At 44.8% G+C, this 18,430-nt stretch overlaps 2 protein-coding genes and 1 non-coding gene across 3 annotated transcripts; 2 read left to right on the forward strand and 1 right to left on the reverse strand.

Annotated features, from left to right (window-relative positions):
• Positions 1 to 1,079: 1,079 nt before the first annotated feature.
• CXCR1 (C-X-C motif chemokine receptor 1) lies at positions 1,080 to 6,418 on the forward strand. Its single transcript, XM_037132331.2, has 2 exons — positions 1,080 to 1,116; positions 2,470 to 6,418. The coding sequence occupies exon 2, from the start codon at positions 2,478 to 2,480 to the stop codon at positions 3,546 to 3,548; it is 1,071 nt and encodes a 356-aa protein (XP_036988226.2). The 5' UTR covers positions 1,080 to 1,116; positions 2,470 to 2,477; the 3' UTR covers positions 3,549 to 6,418.
• Positions 6,419 to 17,339: 10,921 nt separating this feature from the next.
• Positions 17,340 to 18,031, forward strand: LOC119039525 (60S ribosomal protein L32-like; the record flags this gene model as incomplete). The annotated part of the gene is given in 3 exon segments (XM_037132295.2): positions 17,340 to 17,554; positions 17,783 to 17,876; positions 17,879 to 18,031. Coding segments are annotated over 3 exon segments (462 nt in total), but the record flags the coding sequence as incomplete, so codon positions are not given.
• Positions 17,543 to 17,757, reverse strand: LOC119039548 (small nucleolar RNA U3). Its single transcript, XR_005080632.2, has one exon. It is a non-coding gene; the product is annotated as a small nucleolar RNA U3 (small nucleolar RNA).
• Positions 18,032 to 18,430: the final 399 nt, after the last annotated feature.

An 18,430-nucleotide genomic window follows, 5' to 3' on the forward strand; every position in this document is an offset into this window, starting at 1 on the left:
GATTGGGCAAGAACAATGCCAGACAGACCAGCCTACCCTAGGTGTGATCGTGTGTCTGCATGACAGACACTCTGAGTCATGGTGGCGATCCGCAATCCACAAATCATAGGAGATATGTCCAGTGTCATTCAATGCACAGCCACTGGTTGAGCACCTACTCTGTTTCCCTGGTAGTGGACCCGGAGTCCACCACAGTCTAGTGGGGAAGGCTGACTGGTGAACACAGCATTGTAGTGCAGCAGGGTTCATGTTATAACAGAGACGTGACTGAAGTACCGAGGGGTAAAGCCAGGGGCCTGAGCTGCTGGGGGCAGCCAAGGCGGGTTCCCGGAGAAGCCATCCTTCAGTGCAGAGAGAGGAGCAGAGCGACATGAACCCTACCTCCTCTGTTCACTAGCTGCCCCAGCTCCAATGGTCCCCCGTCATCTAGCTGAGCTCCAGGCAGCTCCTGCTCCCAGCATCGGGGCAAGTCTAATCAACTGTTGTTGGCAGTGGCTGGGCAAAGGAAGGAGAGGCCTTTCAGCCTGGGGGGTCATTCTCCCTCCACATCTCCACTATTCCTCAGGCCACCCCATGGGAGCTTACAATATAAAAGTGGTGTGTCTTTTGTGTGAACACAGCTTAAGGACAGTCCTCTACCTTCTTCCCTCCAGATTACCCTCGAATTCCTCCGAAGTGAGGGACCCCTCAGGCCCTCCTCCAGTGGACTCCTGAAATCTCTACTGTAAAAAGTCAAATCCTTTGCCCTTTATGTGTGTCAGGCAAGTTGGAAGCTTTCCAAGGTGGTTTGCTAGGGGATGTAAAGAAGAAACAAATGAAAATAAATGTTAGAAAAAGAGGAGAATAAAAATAGTCATCCATCGAGTGGAGCATTCACATAATCACTTTGAACTTCATCCTTATGCCTGGTACCGCTGCGTGGACATATGGACCCTGTGGATGTCTGACGGGGCTCCCCTCCCTTGACTCGGTCTGTTCTCCAAATGTAGACGTGGGCAGGGCTCCCAGAAGAGGCTGTGACGTGGAGTCACTATTTCCCCTTTGTTCATCAAGTTCCCTCTAACAGTGAAATCATTCTGGCCTCTGAGCTTCAGGCTCTTACGGTTGGTGCCTCAGGTAGGAAGCCACCTCTGGTGGCCAGGACTTTCTTTGGGATGGGGAGATTTGGTTTGACTGTTTTAGAAAATGCATCCATTTCCCTGGGATCTGAAGATTTCTGCTCAGTTGGCTTTCTGCCTCCTCCCTTGTGACCATATATTCAATTCTGACTTTCTACGTGGCTGGTGGCTGTCATTGGTGACAAGGAGGCAGAGCCTTCTCACCTCCTTTGCAAGGAAGAGGCTTACACCTCCCCAGTTTGATGCTTACTGCTTTGCCCTAAGACTTTGTTTTCTGTGGAACTGTAGTACTGGCAGGAGAGAATGTGCTAAAGGGTGTGGATCCGAATGAACCTGTAGAACCTCAGGCCTGGAAACAACTCAGGGGTCATCAACTCTGCCTCCCTCAAGTTGCAGAGGAGAACACTAAAATTTAGAGAGGTAAATGGACCCTCTCAAGGTCACACACCATATCCATGATAGAATCAGGACTGGATGCAAGGTATCTTTATTTTTCCAGTCTTGGTAACTTTCCAAAGGGTTTCAGACTGTCCTCTGACTAGTCCTGGGGGCTGGGGGAGCCCCGTAGTAGCAGTCTGGGTAGAGGGAGCCGCGCACCTTCCCTCCCCAGGAGATGAGGCTTTGTTTTCCATTTTGGGCTTCTGTTAAAATTTTGCTTCAACAAAGCGTTTTACAATTTAAAATGATATTTGAAAACTGCTGAATGCTGCTGTGGATGTTTAGGAGGTGATTTCAAAGACTAAGACGGAAAGTGCTCTCAAAAGCTTATACTTCCTTTAGATAGAGAACCAAACATTTATTGCTTCTCTGGGGAGAAGGCTTAAAATGCTCTTTAATTCTTCATTGTCATCATTTCTTTCCCTGAGTAGATTTAAAGGTTAAACAGAATCAGGAATAACATAGGAGGGGAAATAACACAGAAAGGGATATCCGGGAATAGGTGTGCCTCCTTCTATTTTACTTAATGCTGGCTTCTCCCAAATGTCCAGGACTAGCCTGGTCCTCCCATCTGAGTGCACAGACATGGCTGAGGATGTAGAAGGTCAAAGAAAGGACAGAGGTGGAATTACAGAGTTGAGGCAGTTGTAGGCCCGACCAGTGACCAAGGTTTTTCCCCCTGTAGTTCATCTCATTCCACACACAGATAAGGCCTTGGAGTTATGGAAGGTTGACCACATTGCCAGGTAGCACTGACCTCTAAAGAAATCCAAGAAGGAAGCAAAGGAAGGGATCTCTGGTTGCCAAAGCAACAGGGAGGCAGAAAAATATCCCAGTAACTGTTCTCACATCCTTGATGAGCGTGACTTGAATTTGAGTTATAAATCACAATTTTTCCTAATCTTTCAACTAGGTCAAATCATGAGTTTCTTTGTGGACAGTTCATTCTGGAATGATTCGGATTGGTATTCTGACTTTGAAAATTTCACTGGCACACCACCCACAGAAAAATCTTATAGCCCCTGTCACCTGGACACTGAGAGCCTCAACAAGTACGCTGTGGTTGTCATCTATGCCCTGGTCTTCCTGCTGAGCCTGCTGGGAAACTCCCTGGTGATGCTGGTCATCTTACACAGCCGGGTCAGCCGCTCTGTTACTGATGTCTACCTGCTGAACCTGGCCCTGGCTGACCTGCTCTTTGCCCTGACCTTGCCTATCTGGGCTGCCTCTAAGGCAAAGGGCTGGATCTTTGGCACACCGCTGTGCAAGGTGGTCTCACTCCTGAAGGAAGTCAACTTCTACAGTGGTATTCTACTGCTGGCCTGTATCAGCGTGGACCGCTACCTGGCCATTGTGCATGCCACACGCACACTGACTCAGAAGCGGCACTGGGTCAAGTTCATATGCTTAGGCATCTGGACACTATCTCTGATCCTGTCCCTGCCCATCTTCATCTTCCGTGAGGCCTATCAACCACCTTTTTCCAGCCCAGTCTGTTACGAGGATTTGGGTGCCAACACAACAAAGTGGCGCATGGTGATGCGGATCCTGCCCCAGACCTTTGGCTTCCTCTTGCCCCTGCTGGTCATGCTGTTCTGCTATGGGTTCACCCTGAGCACACTGTTTCAGGCCCACATGGGACAGAAGCACCGGGCCATGAGGGTCATCTTTGCTGTCGTGCTTGTCTTCTTGTTCTGCTGGCTGCCTTACAATCTGGTCCTGGTAGCAGACACCTTCATGAGGCTTCGGGTCATTGAGGAGACCTGTCAACGCCGAAATGACATTGGCCGAGCCCTGGATGCCACCGAGATTCTGGGCTTCTTCCACAGCTGTCTCAATCCCCTCATCTATGTCTTCATTGGCCAGAAGTTTCGCCATGGACTCCTCAGGATCATGGCCACCCATGGCCTGATCAGCAAGGAATTCCTGGCCAAGGAGGGCAAGCCTTCCTTTGTTGGCTCTTCCTCAAGGAACACTTCTACCACCATCTAAGACCCCCACCCCTGTTGCAGCCCCACAGGGCTCCTTCCCTCCTGCCAGCACCCAAGACTCATGTCTATGGGCTAGTCACAGTCTCTGTGTCAGGACAGCCCCCCACTGAGGTCACAGGAAGTTGCTGAGGCCTCAACCTCACCAGGCCCCATTGTATGGCTGAGAAAGCCTGCCTTGAAGCCTCACCCCTCACTGTAATTACTATGTCATCTGTGAGAGCTCTGTGCATTCTACCACTGAGCCCATAGCACTCTGTCCTCAGAGACATTTCAAAGATACGCTTTATAGTGAGTTCGAAAAGTTCCCAGCCTTGGGAGCTATCAGTGGCAAACCCCACAGTTGCTTCCCTAACTCTCCCTTTCCTTGCTTGCTGGCCAAGTCTGCTTCCCTTGAGAGAGGCTGAAAATGATATATACCTCCACAATTTCTTTAAGCCAGGAGTGGCCATATTTTCCAGTCTGACTAGGAAGACTTACAGGCAAGTCTGTGCTGGTAAATCAGTCCCCTAGAGAAACAAAAGTCCTGCCTTGTAGCATTTGCCAAGTTCTGTGTTATAACTGCTCCCACCATGGCAATTTCAACGGTGGTGGTGTTTAGCAACCAGCTCACAAAATTCTGGAAAACATAGTAATCTGCATTGAGCAAAACATTGCTTAAGAGGAAGTCTGGGGCCAGGGGACTTGTGGAAGATACTCCTGATTGAAAAAAAAGAGAGAGATATACCTTCTTGGATCTTGCCTTTGAATGTGGTTATAGTATATGATCTGCGGTATAGTATATGACGTGGGGCACCATTTTTGTGACTATGAGGCAAAAAGCCTAATACATTTAGGCTGATGGAGACAAAGGATAAAAAGAAACTGAGAATAAAGAGCCCAGAAATAAACCTAAGCATAAATTGTCAAATGATTTTCAACAATGGTGCCAAGACTATTCAATGGGGAAGGTTCAACAAATGATGCTGAGAAAATTGGAAATCCACATGCATAAAAATGAAATTGGTCCTGGCTGGTGTGGCTCAGTGGATTGAGTGCCAGCCTGAGAACCAAGGGGTCGCTGATTCAATTTCCAGTCAGGGCACATGCCTGGGTTGCAGTTCAGGCCCCCAGTAGGGGGCACGTGAGAAGCAACCACACATTGATGTTTCTCTCCCAGTCTTTCTCCTTCCCATCCCGTCTGTTTAAAAATTTTTTTTTCGACCTTTTACCTTATACTATGCACAAAAATTAACCCAAAATGGATTGAAGACCTAAACACGAGAGCTAAAATTATTAGACTCTTAGAAGAAAACGTAATGGAAAAGCTTTATTTGGTTTGAAGTTGGGGATGAAATGAGCTTCAGGAATGAGGTTTAGGTCAAGGTTGAGACTGTGATCTGAGGTGGAGGTTAGAGTTGGAGATGTGGTTGCGGGGAGCTGGGTGGTGTAACAGCTCGGGCTAAGGTGAAGCATCAGAGTATAGGGAGAGATCCGGAAGCAGGAAAGGTTAGTAATGATGTGAGTGAGACATAGGAAGGTTCCGGATATGGAGGGAGGCTTAGGACTGGGGTGGGTGTGAAGGTGTAGTGAGTCCCAGGGAGAGGTGTTAGAGATAGAGTGAGTGGCTGGGATGGGTTAGTGGCTACAACAGTAGTCACTGCTATTTGGTCCAGTCAGTGGCTGGAACAAAAAGTCATCACCGGTAGGGTCACCATCTTCTCTGGAGCATTTTCTGAAATGTGGCCAGGAAGGAGGCGCTTCTTCCTGCCCAGCTTGAGATGCCAAATTCATTGGTGAGGAAGGAGTTAGGGGCTCCAGCCGTAAGAGATGGATCTGATTAGGGGAGAAGATAGAAGAATGTGCAAAGAATCCAGGGAGGAAGGCTGGGAACAGGGCCTGGGAACCTCCCTTTCCTCTTCTTCCCTCCCCTAAGCCCCTTCCTACCTCTTCCACTGTAACCCCCAAAGTTCATCTTCCTCCACCTCAAAGCCAACTCCATCATCGGCTTTGGTAAGTTAATAAGAATCTATATTGGGTCTGGGGAAATACAAATGACTAATACACATTGGAAAAAATGCTTGGCCTCATTAGTAACTTGGGATGTGGGAATCAAACAGCAATAAGATGACTTGGAAATGTTTTAACAGGAGAGGAATGGAGTCAGATCGTCTCCAAACAAGTGCACCATTGTTCTGTTAGATTTGTTCTTGCGGTGCGGAATTCTCTGGGTATGGCTCAAGATGTAAATGATTTGGATTTTGGATCTGTAAAAAATGGGAGGATGTGGGTACTGAAATAGCATGGTGTATTGAAATATCAAAGACTGGTATTTTGATCACCAGATAGGGGAAGGGTTAGATACCCAGTGAAAGTCAAGGAGAGAGGTCACCTCAGGGAGCAGCTAAATATTCAGGATGGTGCTGAGATCAGGGATGGGGTGCGTTTTAGGGGGGCAATGGGACATCGGCGACAGCAGAGAGTTTGGGACGGTTACAGGTGTAGCTGTGAACAAAACTAACGTTATTTCTGTGTCCCAGACTTCTCCCACCTTTAAGTTTTAATGTTGTGACCTTGAACCAACCTTACTGTGATTAGCAAGCACGTCTGTGTTCATTAATGATTAATTTTAATAATTAAAACGATTAATTATTAATAATTAATGCTGCCTTAATTATTTTTGTTAGTAAGAGTGGGAATCATGTGATACTGGAGTCAAATATAAACACTGAAACGATGATAATGTCTATGATAAACCATCATCTATCACAAGACCACCAGGAGGTATGTCTCCTAGTGTGTACTGCATTTTTTGTCCCTTTGTCTTGTCCATCATTAGTCCTTAAGTTACACTATCAGAAAGTACTGTAACAGGGGCTGTTAGTGGAGAGTAATCTGTGCAGATTGCTGTGTTGCCTATCTGCTGCAGCCCTATGTCGCTGTAAGTGAATTACTCTCTAATAAATTGTTATACTCTATGGAGTTGCCTGCATCGTTTTTTGGTCTTAAGGTACCTTCTCATTACCGTGGCCATTACACCTCTGCCCTACCATCAAACAGATGGGACTGGGGTTAAGGATGGGCTGAACATCAAGGACAGGGTTGTTAGGGGTGGGGGTGGGATATGAATGTATGTTCTGCCCAATGCTTGCTGGTTTAAAAAACTTTAAAGTGGTTTTGTAGGCTTGGCTAAAATGTACCAGCCTCCAAGTAATTATATTAAAATATACTATTTTCCCATATATTAGCTCCCCTCTGACCAACCTCAGCCCCTCAGGATCCCTTATCCTCTTATATTAGTGGATCATTCTTACTAGTTCCAGCAAAATAGTGATCATCTGGATTTTATCCCATGGAGGTTTAAGATCTTCTCTTTCCCAGCAACTTGCACTTTAAGTAGGGTCTTCTAGAGGCTGAAAGACCTCATAGGTGCAGATGAGATAACATGATCATCTCTTCTTTGATCTAAGGGTCTTCCCGAGGGTGACCAGTAACCAAGAAATTGTGACGGAATACAGCCTTTTGCTGTCTCCACGCAGAGGTTGGAGGGGCCAGAAAGCTACAAGTGGTTAAGAGCTGAGTTCTCACCACCAATGCTTTCATCCATCCTGGCTTTATTTTAAATCTTTCTTCAATTTATTTTTTAGAGAGAAACATTAATTTGTTGTTCCACTTATTTATGCACTCATTGGCTGCTTCTTGTATGTGCTCTGAGTGGAGATACAACCCATAACCTTTGTGTATGTGGACAATGCTCTAACCAGCTGAGCTACCCTGCCAGGGCCCACACTGACATTGTTTGAAATTTTATTATTTATTTTTAGAGAGAGGGAAAGGGAGGGAGATAGGGAGAGAAAGATGAATGGGTGAGAGATATATCAATCGGTTGTCTCTTGCATGCCCCCAGCCCAGGACCTGGCCCGCAACCCAGTCATGTGCCTTGACTGGGGATCAAACTGGCGACCTTTCTGCTCATAGGCTGGCACTCAAGCCACTGAGCCACTTGAGCCAGGGCTGGTATTCTGCTTTTAAATTCAAGATCTTTCTTTTAACCTTGAGGGTAGAAGTGAATTAAGGAGTAAAAAATAAACAGAATATGTTAACTTAGACTTTCTAAAATCAGTCTTCCTTTTTTGTCAAAGTATTTCAGGTGCATTGTTTAGTTTTTATAAATATAGCTTATAATAAGACCCAGCAGCATCCCTCCTGCTGCACTCCCTACAGGCAAAAGCAACAACTTTCAGCTCTCATAGCTGTTTTCTCTAATAGCGGTCTACATATTTCTAAATACCATGCTTACACTGCTTGCTCTTGACTTCCCCCCAGTTTTAGATACCACCTATGGACTTGCTAGTTTGGCTTCTGAAGATACACCATTCTCTAGACCTTCACCTGCTTTTACCCCCGTCCAGCAAACACCAAAGCTGCCTGCCCCCCACACCCTCTCTGTTCTCCCAGAACATAAGGTACCATACATTTTAGTTAAATCAACATGCAATGTTTTTGTTTATAATGATTATGTAAAAAATTATTCACAGTTGGGTACAATGTTTATGTTTCCTTTTTTGTACAAGTTTTGTTTAACAATAGATTTTTTCCATGTACTTTTCATTATTTTGGTCCCAAATGTCTTCCTTAATGCATTCACATTCATTGGACAATCTATTAATTTTTTTCTTTCCTGGAGATCTCTCTCCTTCATAGTCCTGTTGCAACCTGGAAAGATAACTCTCCCAGCATGCTCCTTTTTTCCCCTAAATTGCTGGAACTCAGGTTTTGTGAAAATTTCTCCTATTATTTCTTTGCTACATTTCTATCCTTTGTTTTCTCTATTCTCTTTTCCTAGGATTCCTCTTATTTGGGTGTTAAACCCCCAAATTGAGTCTCTAATATTCTTATCACTTTCTGCCTATTTTTCAATATTTTTACCTTCCCATTTTCTATGAAGCTACCCTTACTTTTATTTCCTGGACCTTTCATTGGAATTTAAAGTTTCTGCTGTCATATTTTAAATTTCCAATGGGCTTTTTTCCTTTTCCTTAATATTCCCTTTTATGGCCCCTCTTTCTTGTCTCACAGATGCAACATTTCCTCTTATCTCCCTGAAGGTATTATGAATTTTTTTGAAGATTTCATTAGATTCCTTCTGGGTTTTTTCTTCTGGTCTGGTAACTCAGTTACCACTTTATATCTACTTTCTTTCATTAAAGAAAATCTCTTATCTGTTATTTTCTCTGTTTTTGTATTGTGTGGGATTATGCTTCATAAACACATTGTGCCATTTTCAGTGATTTTGAAAGGGATCCAAGGTGAAAACATTTTTCCAATCCTCCATCTTTCTGATACAAAATTATCCTGGATTCAGAAAAGAAACATCCTTACTTTAAAGTCACATTTAGATTGCTCTATTATCTTTAGTTCCTCAAGTGTGAATTCTTGTTATGCCAGCTTGTTATGCTAGCTGACTATTGATTGTAGTGGCTGTCAGTTCTCTATAGTGTTTGATTGTGAGCTCATCTACTGAAGAGTGTGTTTTCATGGGAGTCTTGCCTGTGTCCTCGCTTATGAAGGGGCCAGGTCTCGGCTGTCCTTGCCAGGCCCCACTGAGTCCCACAATGCAGAGCATTTTGTGTTATTGTCCTTGTTGTCTGGTCCCAGGTTTCCACACCATTCCAAAGGGTGCATTGGAGTTCTCACCACTTGCTACTCAGGCTTGCAATTTTGAGCTGTTGCTCAGGTGGCCCTCTTTCTCCTCTTTCCCTCATAGTCTAGGGCAGGCAGCTCACTTGAGGATCATGTCTCAAAGCTGAAGGTGTTTTTCTAGCCCCAGCCAAGGGCTGGCCATCTCTTTCCTAGTTCCTGGCTTTTTGCCGAAATCCAGTTCCAGTTCTTAGCTGTGCAGGGGTCTGTAGACCCACTGGTCTTACCATCGCAATCCTAGACCAGTTCTAGTATTCTCTTGTGTCCCCATGGCTTCAACACCTGCTCCATGATAAGTCAATACATTTCTAAGTTTACTTTTTATTTCTGGCCCTCAGAGATCTCAAGCTCTCTTTTCTATGTCTCTCTTTGCTCTTTATCTCAGGCATTTATTTAAACATTAAAAATATATGTTATCTAACATTTCTGTGTATGGTGTGTGTATATGCATTGTTGCTTCCCATGCCTCCTCACTCCATCATCATGACAGGTGTCAGTAACAAGTCAAATAAACGGAAACAATTTCCCTTTTTGTTCTTCATTTCCTTCCCTTAAAGATAAGCAGTGTTAAAACTTTCTCCCAGTGAATTTTAAAAAAAGATTTTATTTTAGAAAGAGGGGAAGAGGGGTAAAAAGAGAGGGAGAAAAATATCAATGTATGGTTGCCTCTTGTGCTCCCCCTGCTGGGGACCTGGCCTACAATCCAGGCATGCGCCCTGACTGGGAATCGAACCCGTGACTCTTTGTCTCACAGCCCGGCTGTCAATCCACTGAACCATGACAGCTAGGGCGCTCCCAGTGAATTTTAAAAGCCAACTTGAAGGACACGTTAACCAGGTTTCTAGTTAACTGAGAATGTGTATGTGTGGGTTGCATACACATGTATTGGAAGGGAATGATCCCATGTTTTCTCAGAATTAGTACCCCATTAAATTTATTGGGGCAAAAAACATATAAGTTTCAAGTGTACATTCTATAATACATCATCTGTGTAGTGCATTGTGTACTCACCACCCAAAGTCTAGTCTCCCTCCATTGCTATATATTTGACCCCCTTTATTCTCTTCATTTTCCCCCACCCCTGCTCCCCTCTGGTAATCTTCATAATGTTAAAAACCCCTTATTTTATCCAGGTTTATGTTAATGGTGTGGGAGAAGTAAGATCTAGAAGGTGAGTGGGAAGGTACCTCTGAAGAAATGCAGTCACTTCCGAAATGGGAAGAAATCGTATTGCTCAACAGAAACCTATGAGGCCACATCCGTACCTCTCTCGGTTCCTAAATTGTAAACAACGAAGCTGTCTTCCTGAAAGAGCTGGCTTGGCTCCAGCTTTGAAAGTGTTGAGGATGGAGGGAGACTGAGCAAGTAAGGCCTGAGGGCAGCAGTGCGGGGCTCTCTGCTTTGCCAGCATCCTTGTGCCCTCCCTCCTCTTGGCTGGGATCCTGATGATACCCAGCAGGTGCTGTCCTGACCATGTTCCCCAAGGCACTTAGAAAACACATGCTAATAAGAATCACATAACCTCTTAACTCATTATGCCTACTATGTATCCAACTTATATTAGACCCTTAAAACAATAGCAGGTATTGTAGAAATGAAACATAGGGGGCAAAGGAAACTTCTGAATTATGGATGTGTGAGGAGTGCATGAAATTCCCGTGCATCAGGGTGACTGGTACAAAGAGATCTATCTGGGGGTCCTAGTGTACTACAAGCTGGACCTGAAGGTTTGGAAAAATGCTTCTAATTAAATGAAAGAAAGAAAAGAAAGACTTAGTAGATCTGTGACCTTAAATATTCACTTCGGCTTTCTGAACCTCAGTTTCCTCTTCCATGAAATGAAGTTTCATTAGGAAGCTCCAGTTCTGAGAAGAGATGCTCTAAATTTGAGAATCTACCAAAATGTACAAATTGGGCTTTAGCTCTCTGGGTACTTAACACGAAACTCTACCTTTGCTCAGATCACGATTATTAGTAGGGGCTCCAAAGGAGGCCACTTCTTAATTTGCTTTTTTCAGACAGTTAATGACCAGGTCTAACATGAGGAGTTTCTGAGCAGACTCCCTCCTTCCCCCTTTTCCTCTCCTTCCTCCCCTCTCACCCTCTAGTACCTTCCTTCCTCAAATGTCAGCAGTTCAGTTCTCTGAGGGTAAGCGGGACCCTTGGCAAAGGGGCAAGCAAATACCTCTGAATGAGGGGAATACTTTTCTTTTGGTCCCTAACCCGACAATGAGAATGGGTTTCTGAAACTGGTCTCTTGCACAGAAAATCCTCTTTTTGTGAGCCTTCAAGGTCATGAGCAAGTTTGCATGCTACGATCCAACACATCAGCTTAACCTCTCATTCAGAGATGTGTCTGCTGATAATTGAAGACCTAATATGTGCCAGGCACTGTGAAAAAACACTTTTTACGTGAATTATTTCATTTAATGCTCACCAAGGCCTTATGGTGGCAATTATTATTATACCTATTTTATAGATGAGGAATATAAGGCCAAGGAGATTAGTGCCCAGCCTAAGGTAACACAGCAACAAGTAAGCGGCAAAACTGCAGCGCAAATTAAGGACTAGGTACTTTCAGCGTCTGAGCTCACAACTGGTCATGATACGTGGAGAAGCAATGAGGTGGTCTGAGGGCCACGGGGGCTTTGGCTCAGGCTGTGTCTTGGTGTCTCCTGACTCGTATGACCTTGAGCAAGAAAATTCTCTGAACTTCTGTCTCTTTGGAGGAATGATAGCCTTAGAAGCTTGTCAAGGTTCAAGGTAATGTATGCCGGGCTCTTGGAATCAACTAGGGACTTGATAAATGGCGGACATTATTGTCAGAACAGAGAGTCTTGGGAAGGTAAGTCAGTTGAGGTACTGGCAAGCAACCCCAAATCTTCCAACTTGAATGGCAATGCTTCCTGCATGATGTTGCAGGGTCAGGGAGCTAATAGGAGAGCTGGGATATGTGACTTTCAAAGGCCTCAGGGATGTTCTGAGATGGAAAGACAGCTTGGAAGGGGGGTCAGCAGTCTTCCTCAATGCTCCTGCAACACCCACTTTTCTCTCCTTCTTGATCATTCTCATTGGCATACACGCTCTCATCTTAAAATAGCTTTTCCTAGATCCCACATCCTGGTAAGCAACGGCCCTATATCTTTGCTCCACTTTGCAGCTAAGGTCTGAGTCTTATTGCTCAAAGGAAGGAAGATGAGTGCCATTTAGCAAAGTCTCAGCTGGAACCTGACCTTGGCCCACTGGGGGGGTTCAAGTCAGAGCAAAAGAATGAGAGATCAAGGTCCTTGAGGGAATGAGTTCATCCCCCTGGGGAAAGAGTAAAGCCCACAGATCTGACTCAGAGTGGGGGTGGGGGGAATGGGAGCAGGTGGTTAAGACCAGCCTGAGGGTTAGGGAGATGGGGCTGGGAGTGAAAATGAAAAAAGCTGGGAGATTTTGGCAATGCAAGCAAAAGACGCATGTTCCATCTCAGGTGGATGGGCTTGAATGATGAGCAGGGGGGGAGGGCCAGCTTGGCAAGAAAGCCCAGGAGCTTCAAGGTGGCAGGTGGGAAGAAGGTCCCTGAGAGGTTTCCTAAGGTGCTGAACCCCAGCTTGCTTACTGGGTGCACATACACTAGTCGTAAACAAAGGGCTCAACAGGAAAGTGATGGTCAGACTTCCCTCCCACAAGGAGTGAAGGAGAATGCTATTTGCCTACTCACCACACTTCCTCCTTCTGCTTTACTTTTACATTTTTATTGTATTTTTTCCCCATTACCACTTAGTCCCCTTATACTACCCTCCCCAACCCCCACAACCACCACACTGTTGTCTATGTCCCTGAGTCTTTCCTCCTCCTGAAAGATCCATTTCCTTTGGGCCCCTGTTTTCCACCTGCATCTTTGCCTTCTTTGCAGTCTCCTCTTCCTCTCTCAGTGCCTTCAATGCTGACATTCTTTCAGATCCCGGTCTCCCTCTTTTTCTGCCCTTTCCCTATTATCTGCTTTCCCTGAGTAATGTTATCTACTCATGTGACTTTAATGATCTGCATCTCTGTGAGCATGAGCTCTGAAAGTGTGTTTCTAGGTTAGCTGTTTTCCCTGCACTTCCAGAGCTAGCTTGTCCAGTGCACACTGGCATACCTACTCGTACCTACACCATAAATCTAAAATTAAAGCTGCTGTTTTCTCCCCCAAAACTGCTTTCTTTTAACCATTTGTTCAAGCTGTAGGTTGAAAATTCTTTTAGATTCTTTCCCCCTTTTCACTGCCTACCAGTTAGTAACCAAGTGCTGTTGGTTTGCCCTTAAAAATCTCTTAAACTCACCCCCTTATCGCCACCTCCATGGTCATTGCTTTGCCCAGGCCCCCACCATTTTTGCCATAACCTCCTGATTAGACTCCTGCCGTGAGCTTCTACCACTCAGGAGGCAATCTGATGGCATTACTCATCTGCTTAAAGCTCCCAATACCTGTGATATAAATTTCCAACATCTTAGCACAGGACCCAAGGCCTTCTGCAGTTTGGCCTTATCTATTGGTCCAGTCCTGTCTCGTCCCCATATCTGGAATAGCCTTGTTTTGACCATACGGGATTCCTTTAATTTCTTCTAATGCATCATATTGTCTGCCTTAGCCTAGGTTTCTTTGGTTGTAAGTAACAGAAACCTGCTTTAAAGAGGTCAAAGCCTAAAGGGAATTTAGTGGAAGGATCCAGGGGTGGACCCCCAACAGTCATGAGATTCCAAGAGAGACTGGGACCAGGAGCAGGAAGATATGAGAAAGAAACATTGATTGGTTGCATCTTGTACGTGCCCTAGTTGGGGATTGAACCCACAACCCAGGCATGTGCCCTGACTGGGAATCACACTGGTCAGCTTTTGTTTTATGGGACAGGGCCCAACCAACTGAGCCATGCCAGTTAGGGCAATAGCTAACATTTGTTGAAATCTTACCATGCTCTATTACTGGGCTTAGTGTTTTGTATGTATTAACTAACTAATCTAATCCTTAAAACTACCCTATGAAGCTGGTTCTATACTCAGCCCATTTTACAGAGGAGAAAATGGAGGCACAAGTGTTTAGTCAGAGTTGGGATATGCATACATGGATCTGGCCCCAGGGCCTGTACCCTCACCACTTTGGTAACCACCTCAAGTTACTATTGGGTGCCTTCCATTCCAGTGCTTATTTATTAGTGGTTGTTATTTAAATTATGCCTTGTTTAAGCAAGATTTTGCAGTTTTTCTTTTAACATGTTCTTTATGTTTTTAGGTAAAAGTAATCCCTCTGTTCCCAATAAAAACCATGTTTAGAATTTCAGTTTCCCCATTTCCTCACTAACATTGGTACAATTAAAAAATTGAATCTTTTCTAATTTGCTGGATAAAAAAATGTATCTCAAAGATGAATAAGTTCTAGAGATCTGCTGAACAACATAGTGCCTATAATTAAGAGCACGGTATTGTACACTTGAAAAATTTTGAAGAGGATAGAGCTCATATTAAATGTTTTTATAACAAACAAAAGGCAAATCCAAAAACCAAAACCAAAAACACTAGGGGACGTGAGGGAACTTTTGATGGATATGTTTATTATCTTGATTATTGTGATGGTATCATGCATTCATTCATATGTCCAAACTCATCAGATTGTGTCCATTAAATAGCTGTAGTTATTTTTGTTATATCAATCACACCTCAATAACGCTGTTACAAATGGAAAACAAGAAAACACACTCTCTGACAGTCGAATGGCTTCTCGGCATTAAGATCTCTCACATGAAGCTCTTATCATGTCCATGTTCACCACTGAACCAGCCCTAAATGTTTACCTGCTTCGTGCGATGGATGAGAATATACGAATAAATGAAGGAGTAGCTTCAGGACTATTCTCTTGGTTTCCATTTTTGGCTTTTCTTTTCCTCTGAATCTTTATCTACAGGTACTGGAAGAAAAAGGTCATGGGCACAATCTCATGGGTCCTGCCATCCATCCTGTGGGTTAGTCCAGCGACTTGCAAGGGGGTTTCTTGGTGTAGGGAAGAGGGCAATGAACGGGGAAACTGGGGACCAGGGTCTAGCACTACTTGTGTCACTCATAGTTCAAGACCTGTTGGCAAGTGTCCACCTGCTCTGGGCCTCAAGTCACTTACCTGTCAAAGGGGAGGTCAGTCTAGAAGTAAATCTTTTAAGCTGCCTTCTACCTGGATAGTCTAGATTTAGGTGGAGCAGTTCAGGGCCACCACTCATAGATGGGCAGGTTTGACACTATACAGCTAAGAGGGTGCCATTATACAGGGTACAGTGTGGCTAACACATTTAGTATATGCACATTCCCTCAGCTGAATTAGAAGAATCTTTCCTTAAACAGAGTGTTTTTGTGCAACCCTGACCCTGGTCTTAGGGGCTACTATGAGATGGAGACCCTTGAGCCTTTCAGAAGCTCACTGGGAGTCATGCTCATGCATTTTTGGCAATTGAGTTGGACCCTTGGGCAAGGTGACATTAGGCAGTGGGCAGTAGAGGTGTCCCAAGTGTCAGAGGTGTCCAAAGTGCCATAGCCAGCTGTATAGTCTAGTGTATTAAATCCCTTAGCACAATGCTGAACATCCAAGAAAGTCCTTTGGAAATGCCAGTTGGTATTATCACTGTAGAGGAATAGAGACTACCTTGTGGGAATCATGAGTTTGACCAAACCTCTGGGGTGGCTTGGCATACAGCCAGCTTTGATAGGAAGCTGGCCCTGTTGTTTAAGCTAGGGAAACAGGTCTGTCACCAGACTTTGCAAGGCTCTATTGGGAAATCAGTGGTGTGTCTGTCTTCTCCGGGAAGGTGCCTTGTGCCTGCCTGTGAAGAAGCTGGGGGAGGGGACAGTGATCTGTGCTCCTTCCCACAGACCCTTGCCACCCCCACTTGTGTTCCATCTTAGGCACATGGGCACCTTGGGTCAGGAGTTGGGGGTGGTTTCTTAGAGGTGGAAGGTGTACACATACATGAAGAGAAAGAGAAAATAGAATAGATACCGGTAAGGGAAAGAATCAACCTTACAAACAATTCTAACAGGGCATTTCTCATCTCTGGTTTGGGCCACACCAGTCAGGGCTGGGTCAGTGGTTTTTAAACTTGAGTCTTGATCAGACTCATCTGGGGGCTCCAGATACCCAGAACCATTCAGATTGATCAGGACTGGGACTCTTACCTCAACCTTAAGCTGGGATGATGAGGTGGAGACCTTCCATGAATTCTTCCAGACACACTTTCTGGCTTTCTCTACCAAGCCCTATGCTCTGGGATGCTGACCAGTATGGACTCCCTCTGTTCCCTTCTGCTCTGGTTTCTGAGCTCAGCCAGTGACAGCCCTGGCAGGATGTCAGTGGGGGCAGAAGCTTCAAATCAGGGCATTTATGTTCCCAGCTCTGCCCCTGATGGTTGCTAGGGTTGGCTCCTACCAGGCCTCACCACACGGCTTTCTCTCCAGGCTCCCATAATGGTTCTCTTATCTTGCTTCTTAGGTGTAGGGGAGAGTAGCATCTCCCAACAGTTACTGGCCTTGGGGTTCTGCACCATTGCTCACTACCTTCCTCAAACCTTTCCCACATTTTCATTAAAGGTGCCTTTATTCAATTCTCATGAATTTGATGAAACTCTCTCCTTGCCCAGTTCCAGCATGCTATCTGGTTCCTCCCAGGACCCTGATCCATTCAGGGGTGTCTATAAAGCTGTATTTTAAACAAGGAGCTGATTTAAAATATGGAGTGCTCCACAATCTTCGATGCTTCTTAGTTCTTTTTTGGCCCCTCAGTGCTTAACTCATTTGAGACTAAGCTGATGTTTTTCAAAAGCAACTTTACCAGGAAATGAGGTTAAAAAAAGACCAATACTGTTCACTGAGAAAATATAAAGACACAGAAGTGGGCACACCTGCAAAGCCTAATCTGCCTTCTGTAAGGATGTCTATGACTGCTGGCCTGGAAGGGCCCATCCACTGACAGTCAGGCCTCAGTCCCCCCATTTTTGGAAGAATCCTGCCCCAACCTAATGGAAACAATGCAAAATGGCACAAATCAATCATGAACATTATTCTATCCTTCGACTCTTCTCTTTAACAGTAACTCCTTTTTTGTCCCCTTGGCGCTGACTATGGAGGTGACAGCCACCTCTTACTTGGCATCTTGGCTACCCTCAACCCCTTTGTGAAGGCCAAGATTATCAGAAAGAAGACCAAGAAGTTCATCTGGTACCAGTCAGACAGATATGTGAAAAGTAAGTGTAACTGGTGGGAACCCAGAGCCATTGACGATAGAATGTGTAGAAGATTCAAAGGCCAGATTTTTTTCCCACTTAGACAGTATTCTTTCCCTCTTGCTCTCTCAAAAGAGAGAGAAGAATGGTCATCAATGGCAAATGGCAGTTACTGAAGCAACACCAAGAGCTGGCTTCACACTCAGGAGAACACACTCCATCTCTTCCTCGTGGTTTTGGGTACACTACATGTTCAGAGAAACCTCTCTAGTAACAAACTATAGAAGTGATCGCTGGAAGTATAGTCTTCCAAGGGCCAGATCTTGATCCTCAGCACTGGTTATGGGAGCAACAAGAAAACAAAGCCCATGCAGCCCAGAGGCTTTCTGAAATTCCTGGTCCACAATGTCAAGAAGCTTGGAGTGCTGTGCAGTAAGTCTTGATGTGCAGTAAGTCTTACTGCGCTGAGACTGCTCACAAGGTCTCCTCCAAGAACTGCAAAGCCATAGTAGACAGAGCAGCCCAGCTGGCCATCAGGGTCACCAACCCCAATGCCAGGCCCCGCAGTAAGGAAAATGAGTAGACAGCTTGGATGCACATTTGTATTTGTGTCAATACAATGCTACCAACCCCCTCCCCCAGACCAATACTTCCTTTTAACAGCTTGGTGTATACCCTCCCAGATATTTTCCTGAATATTTATAACTCCATATATCTTATAATGTTTTTTACACAAATGGATAAGACATTTACAACACATGCTGTTGTGCTTTCCTTTTCACTCAACATCATTTCTTTTTTAAAATTTTTTATTTTTTAAAATATATTCTATTAATTATGCCATTACAGTTGTTCTATTTCCCACTTCATTCCTCTCCACCCTGCACACCCCTCCCCCACCATTCCCCCCTTTAGTTTATGACCATGTGTCTCAAGTTCTTTATTCTATATTTCCCCTACTATTCTTGCCCTCCCCTTATCT

This window comes from Artibeus jamaicensis, unplaced genomic scaffold, assembly GCF_021234435.1.
Source record: "Artibeus jamaicensis isolate MK-2021 breed Jamaican fruit bat unplaced genomic scaffold, CSHL_Jam_final contig_1015, whole genome shotgun sequence".
NCBI classification, from domain to species: Eukaryota; Metazoa; Chordata; class Mammalia; order Chiroptera; family Phyllostomidae; genus Artibeus; species Artibeus jamaicensis.